The sequence below is a fragment of the Hylaeus anthracinus genome, unplaced genomic scaffold (genome assembly GCF_026225885.1).
Source record: "Hylaeus anthracinus isolate JK02 unplaced genomic scaffold, UHH_iyHylAnth1.0_haploid 0, whole genome shotgun sequence".
Lineage (NCBI taxonomy): Eukaryota > Metazoa > Arthropoda > Insecta > Hymenoptera > Colletidae > Hylaeus > Hylaeus anthracinus.
In genome coordinates this window covers 16,035,960-16,051,216 of record NW_026533254.1, presented here as the reverse complement: position 1 = coordinate 16,051,216, position 15,257 = coordinate 16,035,960, and the positions used below count along the sequence as shown (strand labels likewise).

The 15,257-nt window shown below is 38.3% G+C and overlaps 2 protein-coding genes across 4 annotated transcripts; one reads left to right on the top strand and one right to left on the bottom strand.

The window, feature by feature from the left end:
• The first annotated feature begins 380 nt into the window (after positions 1–380).
• LOC128890524 (putative uncharacterized protein DDB_G0282133) lies at positions 381–15,242 on the top strand. Of its 3 annotated transcripts, XM_054149091.1 has the most exons (11): positions 381–616; positions 8,525–8,650; positions 8,728–8,867; positions 8,963–9,092; positions 9,232–9,369; positions 9,469–9,645; positions 9,721–11,028; positions 11,622–11,770; positions 12,087–12,445; positions 12,538–12,801; positions 12,877–15,242. In XM_054149091.1, the coding sequence occupies exons 2-11, from the start codon at positions 8,534–8,536 to the stop codon at positions 14,340–14,342; spliced, it is 4,248 nt and encodes a 1,415-aa protein (XP_054005066.1). In that variant the 5' UTR covers positions 381–616; positions 8,525–8,533; the 3' UTR covers positions 14,343–15,242. The 3 variants fall into 3 exon arrangements, with proteins under 3 accessions (XP_054005066.1, XP_054005075.1, XP_054005085.1); XM_054149100.1 differs by lacking the exons at positions 381–616; positions 8,525–8,650; positions 8,728–8,867 and having other exon boundaries at positions 8,972–9,092; positions 9,224–9,369; XM_054149110.1 differs by lacking the exons at positions 381–616; positions 8,525–8,650; positions 8,728–8,867 and having other exon boundaries at positions 8,972–9,092; positions 9,224–9,369; positions 9,453–9,645.
• On the bottom strand, positions 1,126–8,516 carry LOC128890684 (pickpocket protein 28-like). The gene is made up of 12 exons (XM_054149389.1): positions 6,297–8,516; positions 5,882–5,997; positions 5,657–5,785; positions 5,278–5,481; positions 4,844–4,964; positions 4,321–4,469; positions 3,697–3,898; positions 2,771–3,041; positions 2,545–2,668; positions 2,351–2,476; positions 1,953–2,044; positions 1,126–1,447 (listed from the first exon to the last, which is right to left on the bottom strand). Exons 1-12 carry the CDS (start codon positions 6,534–6,536, stop codon positions 1,263–1,265), a joined length of 1,959 nt encoding a protein of 652 aa, XP_054005364.1. The 5' UTR covers positions 6,537–8,516; the 3' UTR covers positions 1,126–1,262.
• Positions 15,243–15,257: the final 15 nt, after the last annotated feature.

Sequence of the window (15,257 nt, the reverse complement as noted above, 5' to 3'; positions counted from 1 at the left end):
ATTGACACGCCTGAACAGCGACAGTAATCGTTTAATTCCAATAATAACTATCTTTTATATGTAAAGTATCGAAAGGTTTATTTTTCTACGTTTATTTCGCATTTATTGTATACTCTTTTCCTTTAAAACATTATTTACACTCAAATGTGTCTTTATTTTAAATGTCTGAACTCGTTTCCAAGAAAATTCATATTAAAACTACATATATATATATATATATATATATATATATATATATATATATATATATTTACAGTAAATTAGAAATTCGATGAGAAAACGTGTCGAATAAGAAGTAAATAAAATACTTGAGAGAGATTATTCGAAAATTCGCGGTCCGTAGTGCGCATGCGTGAGCAGTTCGATGAACGCCGTGATGCCGTGACATCAGTCGACGACATTACGCGGCGGTGAGTGGACGCAGTTACACCCGTTCCATACGGAAATAAACATGGCGTCGTGGGGAATAGTAAACTGTGTTTAGTTCCTGGATACGTGAGCTTTTTGGATTTCAACGAGTTTGGAAATTGCCGTCACGGTCTGACATCACGTTAAATTACTCGCAAGGATGTTGCCTGACTACGGTTGAAGTTTGGCCAGGAATCTCGCGCTGAAGGTAAGTCAATTGAAAAGATACATTTATTCGGAGACAGGATTACCTGTGTTTTGGAAAAACTGGTCCACGATATTTCAGAAATGTGACAGTTCAGTTGACACGACCAACTGCGTTACAGAATTTCATTTTTCTTGTGTTTATGGATGTCCTTAATTGTTGCGTCGCGATGACAGGTTTTAATTGCGTAGAATACAGCTAATTATCTACTAGTAACGCACTTGGTCTCTGTGTCGGAATTCATACAATAATTTCTAGTTTAATTGTGGTCAATTCAAGAAACTGTTACACTGAATTTTGGCTGATTTTGGATCGTTAATACGTAGAATTATAGTATATTGTATTTCATGTTTTTGTCAAGTAATTTATAAAATTGAAAGGTCAAATATTATTGTCACTTTGACAATAGTTAAAATATTTAAAATAAGATATTAACATCAAAAATTTAAGATTACCTGATTTACAACAGTTACCAGGTACTATAATAAAAAATGCCTAATTTGGACACGTTATATTTAGGGAATATTTTTTTTTTAATGTAATTAGCACAGCACACTGAATCGTATATTTCGTATATTATTTCGATAATTATTTACATGTATTGCTCGTATGTTTGTGAACTTTTAAAAATAAGATTCTTCAGCAAAAATTACTGTACAAATGGGTAAATTACGTTCTGGCTCTGATCTAACGGCTGCACCTGAAGAATGTTACGAGCAGCTTGATTGTTTTTATATATACGACAGCAGATCCGCAGCGTTAGGAAATAAACAATTTCCACCAGCGAGAGGAAGCTAAAGCCCATGAAGAGTCCCAATAAGCCACCCGTGCTTGCTGTACAAAGAGAATTCAATTATAAGAATCTCGAGACTCTCGAATAGCTATTGAAAATAACAAGGAAATTTGATAAATAAGTAGAAAGAATGTGCAGGAAAATAAACGAGGATCGCAGTCGAACGAACGAACGAGGCGAAAGGGAATTATAAATCAAATGGGAGGCTGTTGATTAGTGACCTTGAACGGTCAATACATTGAGAATAAAGCACGAGAATGAGCATGAAATCACAGATGGGCAAAATTTAATTTGAATCGAAACGCTTATTCGATCGGGTACTTGCAACTTTATTTATTCATCACGATATATTTTATTTTTAATTCGGTATTCGTGATTGTAATTTTAACCAGAATTTTGTCCATCCGTAGATCAGGTGTCTGAGAACGTACTCGTAAAAAAAGAAACGTCGATCGAATTACTGAAATAATATCCAAGCCTTATCTCGGTCATCGAGTTCTTGCTCCGCATACATAACATTCGAACCGGTCATTTTTTACTACTTACAAAGGAACTCCGTGAATCCAAACAGTTCGTTTTTCACGTATTTGGTGAACTGGGACTCGACGAAAAATAGGTGAACCACTGCCATGTTCTCGCTGTTGAAGAAAGAGAATTTCAATTTAGACTATGGATCGCAATAGAAGATTGCTAAAAGATACGTCGAAATACACGTTTCCTTGTTAAAATGAATATATATATATATATATGAATAATTTTCAGATGCCCTTGACTCATGAAATTGCAACTAAAATAGCAATAGTACTCTATGGGCCTCGTGAAATCGAACATTTGCCTCTAACATTCTCTTCTATTCCTAAAAATAGATCCAGAAGACCTGTTGAACGTGCCTCATACTGTACATAAAATCTACATCGTGGACTTCAACACAAAATGAAAATTACGTGAAATATTTTTTGCTCTTCTTCACATAGCCCTCGGCGATATTGAAGTTGGGAACTAATTTACTCTGCGAAATCTCGACGTTGTAGTTGATCTCGAAGCACCCTGGATAGCAGTTGCAGCTGGGCCTGTAAACAACAGCATCTTCAACGTTCAACTAGACGTTAATTCTATAGAGATGAATCGGAGGACTCACGTTCCCGAAACGTTTAAAGAAGTTAAGCCACTGTCCTCGTCGTAAAGTTTCATTTCCATCGCTCTTCGAGCGTTCGTCGCGCATGCATCGTCTTTCTTCTCGCAGATCGGCGTGTTCGAGGACTCTGCGAATAATAAACAGCTGAAGCATTGGGTCGCGGTCACAACCTCTCGTTCAAGCTAAAGAAACATGAAGCCTTATGGTTTATCGTGGCGTTAGAAATTACTGGGCATGTAATACTGGACGCAGTGACAAATTTTTTGGGTGAAGTTCGCCTCGCATTCCAATACGCAATTCCTCTGCGTGTAGGTCCTGTAGTAGCGCAGCTTTCGCTCGGTCGTGAAGAAGCACTTCCTCTTCTTCTGAGGAATGGAGATTATCGACATGCTGGCGGTCGATATCCGAGGCGTTATGATTACCCTGGTCTCCTCACCCGGAGTCACAGTGAACGCGAATTCGGCTATTTTAGGGGTCTCCACTGGGTTGTGCAGCAGCATCTACAAAAAGACTTACTGTGTTGAACAATCGCGTGCCACCCTTGTACCTTTCGTGTTTACATCTATTGTAACTAAGGGTTCTTGGATTGGCAAGTGGCCTAGGTCACGAGAGACATGCATCTTTAGGAAAACAGTTATTGTTGTTGTCTGTTTATGTTTGCTTAGTTACTAAAAGTCAATCTTCATCCTTTATTCGCTATTTGGCAAGTCTAATCTTAACCGATCTTTAATTTGTTATTTGAAATTAATAACGCAATAAGTATTCAAACATCTCTGCTAAAACATTGATTACATCTTTGTATTTCATGTTAAATGGGACCTCGAGTTTCATTTTGTGTTAGAGGCCCCATAAATGCAAAACGTGTCATTGATATTATAATTATATTCGCGTAGGATGTGCACACATAACGCAACATCAGCAGACGTCCCTGCACTATGGTAACGGAGACAGAGTGGGGAAGGCTGTCTAAGTTACCGGAGCTTATATTGAACAATAGTGCTTTGAAGGAACTGGAACACAAATTCTGTTTCACTATTGCAAGCTGAATCCCTAAAATGAATAAATTATTAACCTTCTATAGAATTCTTTTCTATTCTTTTTATGTTCAACGAATAACAGATTCAAATTTTCTCGTACGCACGAAAGTAATAGTACCTTGAAACCCACGCTGGCAGTGGACGAACAATAATATTCCGCTACGTCCGCGTCGAGGACCAAAGTTAAACCGTAGAATTGTCCAGCGCCGTACGGCCTCCATGGCAGAGAATCGGCGGCCACGTTTTCGTCGTAGCCAGTTTCAGGGTTCCAATCGATGCTACTGTACGGGTACGTGATGTTCAGGTCGGGCCAATCTCGTCTGGAAGGTACATCGAAGCTACTAGAAACTTTCCTTCTAAAGTGAACTCCCAGGATGAAGTAACTAAAGTCGGAGTTACTTCTGCTAAAACCAAGGGTGTCTGGGTTTAGTCTCTAGGAGTCTCTGATTCTGGATTTTAAAATTGTAGCTCTATTGGACAATTGTCCTACTATTTGTAGCTTTAAAAGTTAAAAAGTTGATGTTTGGAGGCAGATTGTTGGTTTAAGGACACTTGAGTGGCTCTGGATACCATCTAGCTAGGGGTTAACTTCTCTCTTTTACTCATTGGCAGTCGCATTGTTATGTTTGAAGGGCATAGGGACATGCCTGCAGTCACGCTATCTCTATATACATTTCAAACAAGGAAAGTAATTTTTTACCCCATCTAAAATTCTCGTCCAACTATTATGAAAATTACTCACGGATTGTAAAATAGATATTTCCTGTGCACAGAGTTGAAGTTGCAGCATATTCCCTCATCGGTCATAGTAGGATTGAAGATCCTCGCACATTCGGTAACGTTACCATGCCAGGAGCACAAATGCAACATCTCCGTGCAGGTTTGCGACATCTGTCGAAGAATTAAAAAAATCCTCGATGGAAATATCGATACCAACGAAGGAATTATTTTTATTTATCGACGATACACTTTTACAGAATATTTGTTCGAGGGGAGAGAAATTAATTGCAACAATTTTCGTATAAATAAATGTAGTTGGATACAAAAGTGAGTAACCAAGCACGTAATTTAATATGTACGAACATAATTGCAATGGCGACACCGCGAAAGATCATCGATGGGGATCTTGTTTACCATAAGTAGATACGTTAAGATAAGTCCAGGATACTTGGTTGTACAGACAGAAGGTAAACAGCGCGTGTGTACACTCGATTATCTAAATAAACCACAAGGTAGAAGTGTATCGTAATGTGTTACGTACATACATTGATCATAAAATGCAGCATGCTACTCCATGTTATCGTGCTCTCGTCGAGATCGAAGGCCGTTATGTTGGAATCGAAGTTGCATCTGTCTTCTAACAACAGCTTCAGCCGTGCGTCATTTCTATCAACGAACAGTCGTCTCAATATTTTATTTTCAATATCTTCTCATATCTAGCATTAACATAAGGTTTGAACAAGTAATCAAATTCAATAATATCTTTTATTCAGTAATAGATAAAGAAAGTACTACTTCTGCCATGGCAAAAAGATGATTAATAGACTACCCAGTTGGTAAACCGTTAGTATTTGCCTTTTATTTTACGATTATCGCATTTTACCATTGCCGATCGACTATTGCTACGTCGTTGTAAATAACATAGACAAATGTTCTGCTTATACGATACCCGTGCGTCGATAGTTTCTGTATCGCTCACCCAGCGTTAATGCGCACTGCGTCGCTATTTTTCACATTGTTCATGTTGCAAAGGGTGATCGAGGGAAACGGAATTTCGTTCAACGATGCAGATTCAGGGCTCAAGGAGATGATGATAGGCGACAAGGACCATTTCCAGTACAGATACCAGATGTAGTAACTGGCAGTTGCAACCGCAAGCGTGAACGAGATTATCCAGAAGATTCTGAAAGAAAAACTGTGATTCTTCAAAATTCTTCAAAATTCTTCAAATATTTCAAGAAAATACTCTCAAATAAAGTTTAATTAATTTTTTTCATTTTCTTGTTATGTTTTCAGAAGCATCCACGTTGGAAGGGACGGGTTGAGTACGGAATGAAAATACAAATAAATACAGTTACCTTTCCATGATCGTTAGGTTTGAGTCGCCAACGTAACGCAAGCCATGAAGCGAACTGTTCGTGCAGTATTGTTTCAGAGAATTGTTTATGTCTGAATTGTTAAAACACTGTTGCACATTTTCATGTTTCCTATTGGTTGGAAGATATGTGTTTATTAACATTTCTTAGTACATATTGGTCTCTTTTTGTTGGAATGGAATCGTTATCGTCTTCGTAGCGAATTACCTTATATTCTTATCGTCGTCGTGATCGTAATGTTGCAGCATGGAGGTGTCCCTCTTCGACACTGCATTTTTATTGGCCCTCCATCTTAGCGTCGTGTCCCTTGATCGATACATGATCTTGAAAAGTATTTATTTCGTATAAAGTTTCGCATTTTTGCATTCAAATTACTTATAACAAGTATTCATTGTACAATACTTTTTTTAATTACTTCACGAATATTTCTGCTGATCTACATTTACTGAAATGTCTTTGATTCTTTTTCCTAGTTTTTCCAATCTGAATATAACGACCACTAGTACTTCGAAAATATTTAACACGAGGAAACCAGAATGCTTTTACGATTACCATTTAATCAAAATACAGTATAAAAGGTGGGGATAGTTACTTATTTCGAGACAATACTGTAATACTTCACCTTCACCGACCCTGATCGCACTTTAAAGTTCTCCCTCGTTGAGTATCCTTCCAGTCGTTGGGATTGCTTGTACGGGTTCTGCAAGTGAACCGTGTTGATAGAATAAGGTAGATTCAGATCGTGATTTCTCAAATAATTCAACGTGGCCTTGTTGGTCGTCTTGTAAGAAGTTTCATCCGGCGCCGTTTCGTTTTCGTGATCCGTTCTCGAGTAACCTCGATAGTAGAGCTTGATCGGCATCGCATCGGTGTCCAGATTGCTATAATAAATTCACAAGCGAAACTATCACGGCTTTGAATTCGTCGCGCGACGATCTGCCACTCTCCAGGCCAACTTTGTTCAAAAATCGATCGAAGAAAAAGAATCGAGTTGAATTCGATTTTTGACTTTCCTAAAAAGAAACGTTTCTGTTGCAGAAAATTCGACGCAGGTCTGCGGAAATTCGATGCGGATCCTATTTGAAGCGCAGGAGTTTGGATACTTTCGAAATTGTCGAGAAGTTTAAGAACACAGTCTCGTTCGAGTTTGCGAGAGGCCTCGTTTGGTCAGAAAATATTTTCACGCAATTAGGGTGGCTGGGAAAGCGTTTAGGACGTTGTAAACCATCGGTGAGAGATGTCTGTCAACGGACTGGGGTTGAACGCTAGCATGGGCATCCTTTTAACGCCGACAGGACCCTCACGTGCCGATGTGTCTTGTTTTCTTTAGCCATAGTGCATGCGCGATGACACAGATAATTACAGACGGCTGTGTTTTATCGTTTCCCCTTGAAATAGATCTTTCGTGCACTTGGCCAAAGGGATGACGAGATGCACGCGGTCTAATGCGATGTCTATTCACGCTTTCGTCGAAGGAGCTCGAATAATAAGCCCGATAACAAGTACATGCATCGACAACCCTCGTCGAGCAACTTTCGTTACTGTCTTTCGAATATCAAAAAAAAAAAAAACCTTTACTTCGGTAAATCAGTTCTCACAAAATTATTCTTGTAACTAGTCTAATGCTATCTATCAGCTTTATTTAAGTCATTACAAAATTTCAGAGAAATGTAGACCTCCTCCTGAGTCGAGACAAAATTATTTGGCTGCTCAAGGTTACCCTACTGCGAATCGTGTCAGCCTCCACTTACGTCCAATGAAGGGAAGAAGCGAAGGAATGTGAGACGAAGTGGGAGGAGCCATCATAATGAATATAAAATTAAAATTAATATTATGCTAAAATGATATCATTCTTCCTGCTCGGCGTCATGTGTAAACGACTTTGTAAGAAGAGTACAAGGTCGACCAAACAACGTACATCGTTTAAATTGTCAATTCTCTGTACAGCTTTTACGATCTCCCAGCGAGATAAAAAACGAAGTTACGAGAACGTCGACGATCGTTTCACATTACGCGAGAACTACAACCGCTAACCGCCTAGCGAAAATGTTAACTATTCTTCACACTCTAATGGGACTTCTCAAACACGACTGTTCGACAAATACCTTATCTATATTAAACGCGAGTACATTATACAGTTGTCTAAGCTCAGAAAACGACGTAATGGTACAATCTTAACTCTTCAATTACTTATTATATTTATAAGAAATCTGAATTAATCATATCATAAGACAAGCTTTACAATTTTTAAACTTTTATTGTGACATTCTTCAAACCTTTTCAAGGATCTTTATATGTAATGTCGTGTCTGTAATACGTTAAACAATGTACACAGTAATTATTCACATAGCGAAAAGTCCCATTGTTAATTACAGCAAATATTCACGGAAACGTTTAGTTTTAAATAAATGTTTCTTGTCTTATCAAGATTGCAAGTAAATGCTACCCTCAGGACACGAGAACGTATGCAATAAGTAGGAAACTTAATAAAGCTTATTAAATGCTGAACTAGATCTAATTTAGAAGATAGAGTGGAAAGACACACGGCCTTTAAAACTGCATTGGCGGTAGAGAGCTTCTACTAGGTCAGCATTGTGTATTTTATGTTAATGGCGCGGTGGAAGATAACAATGATTGTACGCTGGAAAGGAAAACAAACTTTTTAAGCTCCATTCTGTCTAATTAATGACACTTTCACGTGTGCTTGAGTTACTCTGACCTGCTCTTGAAAATATGCTCAACGAGCCAAGACAAGAGTGTGTTGATATATTGATACCATAAAATAATATTTGTAGCAGTTGAGTAACAGAAAATACTTCATTACACAATTAAAATTTGCACAAATTTCTGTTGCAGAAAATGCCGCAGAAGAACAGAAAACGGAAGTTAGAGGGGGAGGAGCAGTCGATAGCCAACTGGGAACAGGAGAACATTTTCCGAGATAAAACCAGAGAGGAAATGGAATCTATGTGGGAGGTACTTAGCCCTATTATTAATGATGTCTCTGAATTTCACGTAATGCTTAATATTTTACACAAGTATTTGTGTTTCAGCTACCACAAATTTTTCATTTTCTTCATCTTACCAAGGAAAGTCTGAATATACCTCATTTATCTATGTATGAAATGGAACGTATGCTTCTAATACCAAGAGCTTCAAAGCAGTTGGCAAATATCATGACATCCTTGTTAAGGTAAGGAAATACGTAATCCAAAGAAGTATTTAAAATGACATCAAGTGAAAGGTGTCATAGATTGTGATAAAGTTTCTTATGTCTTTTAACTTCAGCTCTCCCATCACCAAAGCGAAGTTGAGGAAGATACCACCCATGCCATACGAATTCTGGACTAACATTTTAGCCTACAAAATAAAAAGCTGGTTCAAAGTCTACGAGGGAAAGCATCAGGATGCCGTCAAAGTAAGCATTTGCCATTGTCGCATCATTAATTGAAACGTGCATCCGTTATGCAACAAATGACCTCACAAAATAGAATATTTTTATGCACGGATCGCGATTGTGCATTGCAGTGACAGGAAATGTGATCAAAGATTTTTAGGTTCTAGAAACCATTGGCGTCGAACCAGAATTCTGGAACATTTTTCCCGATGCCCCTCTGCTGAATGGGAAGGATTTCGAGGAGTTAACTTTCAAGCAAAAAGTCTGGCTTCTGAAAACAATCTGTGATACGGTTATGGTACGATAAAAAGAATTTGATTAAGCTCACTACATAGAATGAAGCTGTATAATAAGCAAATACATTAAACTTCTATCTTTAAGAGAACAAATATTTTAGCACACTAGGAAAACTGTGCAAGAGGAAATAGCTAAGCAACCATGGGAAGACCAGTTCGAAACAGTCTTAGGAACCGATCGCTACGGAGCAAGATATATTTATTTTCCACAATTCCTTAAAAGTGATCTACGAATATATAGGCACTGTCTCGATAATAAAATCCTATCTACGGTGAAGGTACTAACCGAGATAAATTAATCGAACGTACCGTTGTGTTATGTGATTTCTTCTAATTATTTATTATTGTTTCAGCCCATCAAGCCAAAGTTGAAAACAGGTTTAGGAAATAAAACACTGGAACAGTCAGATTTGATGAGGAAAAGAGCCAAGCACAAAAGGAAAAAATCACGGTGGAGCAATGGTTTGCCTTCAAGATCGAGAAAAAGAGTAAATAAATGCGATGAAAAGGTTCTAAGCGACTGCAAGTGCACTAGCGACAGTGCTACAGGCTCCTTAATTAACGAAGACACAAATCTGAGTAGTACAAGCACCTGTAATAATAATAATAATAATAATAATAATAATAATAATAATAATAACGATAGTAGTAATAATAAAAATAAGGAAAAAGTTAATTTAGACACCGTCAATGGGAAAAGGTCGAGAAGCTTATCGAAGTGTTCGGAAATGAGTACAGAGTGCGGTAAGACGCACTGTACAAATGTAAAGTCAAGCGGTTATGACACGAATAGTTCAGTTGAAACGTCTTCTGATTTAAGTACGCCTGAGAAAATGTTCAAGGGATTCTCGAATAGCAGTAACGAAAAATGTAATATAAAAATAATTAGCGGTATATTGGGTAATTTAAAAACGAATCCAAGCGAAGGGAGGGGGACAGACGATGTAAACGCATCTTCGACAAATACCTCACAAGATAAGTTAGAGTTGAACTCGGTGAGACAATATTTAGACACAATAGATCTCTGTACAAGTAAAAGTGAACCCGCTGATAACCTGTCCAGCGTTTCCAAGACTGACGATGAGAAATTGAACGAAATTATCAGTGCCGAATGCTTCAAGTTGGGCGACAAAAGTTCCAGTAATTTTCACACAGTTAGAGAAACGCACCAAATATCAACCATATCAAAATCCGACGACGAAAAATTGAGCGAAACTCAAAGTGGTCATAGCACATCGGAAGATAACGCTAGTCTTGTCGAAGAAACGAAGGAACATGTTCAATTTACGACTAAGAAAGAAAGTAATGGGTCTGTTGAAGAATTGCAATCGGGTCAAAGTAGCAAAAGTAGAGATAACGAGATGGAATCTGAGAAGAAACAGAATCTTTCTTTGAGTGAATTGAGGTCGATGTTGCAAGAAGAAGTGATGGAGGATGATCTCTCATTCGACGAGGACAGTGAAATTGGATATAACCTTCGAAGAACGAGGAGTGAGAAAACGCGGGACTGTAAACAAGAAGTGGATGATTTTAATGGGATGCTATTGGAACTGAGTGCTTCGAAATTTCAACTCGTAGCAGACAGCATTGCTTCACTGAAGGACCTCATAGCTTCCTTCTTACACAAGAACGGCAGTCCGAGTGCTGATACAGATGATGACGTATGTAGATCATTTTTCATTTTCATTTGAATTATTTTTGTTAGTTAACAAAAACGAAAATATTGTTCAAAAAAATAAAAAATATCTCATTAAGTTCCATTAAAAGAGATCGAATTTTCGGTCAAAAGAACCAGATTGTTCATTAAGAAAGATGGTGTTAAAAAAAATACAAGAGGCATATTGCGGTAGAGGAACGATGGATCTACACTCACGTCAGTATTTGTGTAAACAGTGTCGCGGTCTAGAAATTTCTTGCTTTGTTTACCTACAATCATGGTTTGCTTTGACCCTTCTGACATTTTACTTCTGTCGAAAATAATGCGTGGACAAATACCTCAGTTACTCGCGAACTGTCTGCCCACCAACGTCGAATGCATTGCTGTAATAATAATTTTTAAAAAGTTGTAGTAGATTTTTTATCAACGAAACGGTATCATAATGCTTCGCATAATGTCCCGCGTCGGGACCAAGAGAAGTGAAGTGTAAGGATAATATAAGGACATTGTGCGACGTGTTACCATAAATCAGTGTTTGGCATTAACCAACTAAATTTTTAATTAATTGATCGATCGATCGAATGATCATTTTTTTAGAATGAGGCTATTCCTCTGTGTGAACTGAAACTGGTCAAGAAATTGTCAGATCTACTCGAGTCTTTAAAGGAAATGGAACCAGCTATCTGCGACTCATTGAAGAAAGCCAGAGCAAAACTTCAAAAGGAATTAACCAATTTAAAAGAAGGGTATATTTATTTTTATTTATATCGAAGCACGTGATGTAATAATAAAAGGAACATCAAATTCTACCGACACCATTCATTCCATCATGTTAAGTTTAATTTGGGAATAATGACCTCTAAACACATGATATATATTGAATATCTTTGATCTTTACGTTCTTAATTGTAAGTTGTATCACCTCGTGAACAACGCATAATATTCCCAAATTAAACGTTCATTCTATATAGAACCTCTAAAAATTGCTACAATCTGTTTATGACCATTAAGGGGGGAATTCATCCGCATTTTTTTAGTAACGTTGATTTCTTTGTCGAGCAGACAAGCTGCTGTATGTTGTAGCAGTATGGAGTGTCAGGACTCATCTGGGGAGGGTGTCGGCTCTAATTGGTGGGTTCTTGGATCGCAGGGCTATCCACTGCCAACTTCCGGAGATGCATCGTTACAAACGTTACCGCAGTCTACCCTATCCCCAACTGGCGCCCAAAGCAACACCGTCAAGAGCAAAGAATGCCAAAAGGAGCACACCAGTCACGCAGAAGACAGTAAACACGAGCCCCAAGACCACAAAGAACGTCAAGGCGAAAACACGCAAAGCGAGTCACAAAGAAGCGAAGACAATAGCCAGGAAAGCACAGGAGCCGAAGAAGAGTCCAAGGAAGATTCGAACTGTGAAGAAGGTAAAAGAAGCAGTAGACACAATCTCATAGAAACGTGTTACTGTCTTCATTTATCGGTGTTCATAAATTATTTATTGTTGTTACTGAAACAGGACAACAAACACGAAGAGTGTTGCGAGCACGCGGCATCTCCTCCTACACAGAACAATTTTATTCAGACGATGAGATCGAGGAGAACAAGCTGGAAGAATGGCCCAACCTTGAGGCAGTCTATGCGGCTCCCAGCGCACAGACCGGTGCATCCACTCCTTACTTTAGTTCGAAAGTCAAACTCGCTGATGGTTGGACGAACGAGGAGGACTCAGACCAAGAGTGGATTCTACCGAGCTCTCGCAAAAGGAAAAATAAACGTCCGTGTAAGTATACCAGTTTACTATAAATATAAACAATACCTTCTACTGATAACAATAACTTTTATTATATTCTTTCAGCTGCCAATAGAAGATTGAAGTCATTCGAACATAAATTACAAAGCATCAAAGTAGACGAGCTACAAGAGGCAGCGGAATCGCTGGTAGCTGCTCCTTTGACTGTAAAAATCGACAAAGAAAAACTTGCAGTCAAAGAAGACCACATAGGTAACCTAGAAAACTCTACCGATTCGACAAAAGCTTCCAGTCCTAACGCCACCGACAATCACGAGGCTCCAGTAGAGAATAATGAACCTACGGTAGAAAATCACGAAGCCGTGGCGGAGAATCAAAACCTTGAGAATCACGAGGCTGTGGTAGAAAATAATTTTAAACAAATAGTGCCTTCCTTAGAAACGATCAACAAAGTCGAGAACATTGAGAGCGTGCATTCGGAATTGGATATCAAGGACGAAGGCCCGATTTACGACTACACTCCGTGTCAGGTCGACAACGGTTACACTGCGAACGTCAACGCCAATTACATGATGATTAAAACTGAGCCTAATCCAATGAATTATTACGTGATGCAGCCGAATGCCGCGACTGTCGTTTCGCCCAATACGATCGTGCAGCATGGATCCGTAGTCTCGAATATCATACCACAGATGCAGCAAGGTTACTACGTTCACGGAGGGCAGAATTATATCATTCAGAATCCTCAAACTGGTTACGTTCCTCCTCCATCGTTGCAGCCTCAAGGGCCACAGATGATGGCTCCTCAACAATTCATCAATCACCCTGGTTACATGCCATACGTGATGACAGCGCCCCATCCGCCACAACGTGACTTCCTACCTGCCAATCCTCATTTTCTTCCACAGAATATACATCAACATCTTCCTGTTCCAACACATCCGAATCCCACGCAAAATAGATACCCGCATCCACAAAACAGATACCCATCACGCCCGAGTTATCCACACCCAAATGGCGCGGTTATAAGAAGCAATATGCCTATCAGAGGGACTTTTCCGCGAACTAATAACGCCAGACAACCCAGAAACCTTCCCCAGCAACGAGTGAATTCTGTCAAATCACTGAAACCAAGGAAACCGAGTGCACCTTCAGAAAATGCAACTCAGAATAAATCCAATTGTTTGATCGTTCTCAGCGACAGCGACGACGAGATCGAGATGATCGTTACTAAGAAAGCAGGTTCTGAAACGGGGAAAGCGAAGACCACGCCTCGTAAAAATGTTGTACAATCTAGGCATAAGCCAACTATTACCTCAAACGTCACAGTAGCCACACCGAAGGGTTCCATACCTCAACAGATAATACAACGTATGAGCCAAGGTGGCATCTCTATAACGCCTGTGAAGCCTGCTCAGCCGGTTCAAAGTCCGAACACGCAGTTGGTGGTGGTCGTTAACGATACTGGAAGCCATTATGCCTTAGCATTGCCCAACGGAAGCAAGCTCATCCTCACTCCTGAACAGGTGGCGCAGATTCGTGCTTCGAACGGTGGAAAATTAATTTTGTAAAATGAAATTTCCTCCAAACGGAGATGAACAACGCGAATGAACGTTTAGTGAGAGAATGGTAATTTTCGCAAGGGAACGTCGAAGCATATACGATCGACGCGTGTACAGTATGTCTCGATGTTTCCTTTGTTAGTAAATTGCAAATGGAGTGGACGGGGTGATGCACTTTGATCTCTTTCACTTATGTTATGATATGCTTTCAAAGCTGATGTTCCTGCAATATATAACATAGAGTATGATACTCTTCTCCCTCTTTTTATGCTTGGTGAATCAATTCGTAATGGAGTTTTAAAAGTGAAATATTATTAAGATAGACGAATACCTCTGAAAGTATGTGCAACTACTAATTTATGTTTGATTGAAAATTCAATTGATTCTATTACGTGTGTAAGTCGTTTGGGAAAATTGTGCAAGTTAGTTACATTCGATATGTATATCAATTTTTTACGTAGACAGATTTCTTATCTGTTTCTATAAACTACCGAAACGTGTTTATTAGTAACTGATAATTTATGTTATCAAAAGTGAATAACAAAAGTGTATAGCTGTACTATACTATTCTTTAGTATGTGATATTTCATTTATGAATATATAAATTATTCATATTATTTTATATATAGTTTGTATATTTTATAATAGTATATTAAACATTAAGCAAATTGAACGAGAAATTTCACCTTCTACAATCATTTTCGTTTAGATTTATAAATATGAAAAACTTCTTCCTCGCTGAAAAGATTTTTCTTTTTCTTTCTTTTTAAATTATTATATTTAAGTTTCGTGCAACTGTTTATGTAAGTACATCATCACCAAAATAGTCTAACTAGTAAATGTTGAGTTTCTAGAGGGAAACCATATGTATATTTAAAATAGTTTGTTTAATATATTGTATAAATTATATATACAGTATTTTAT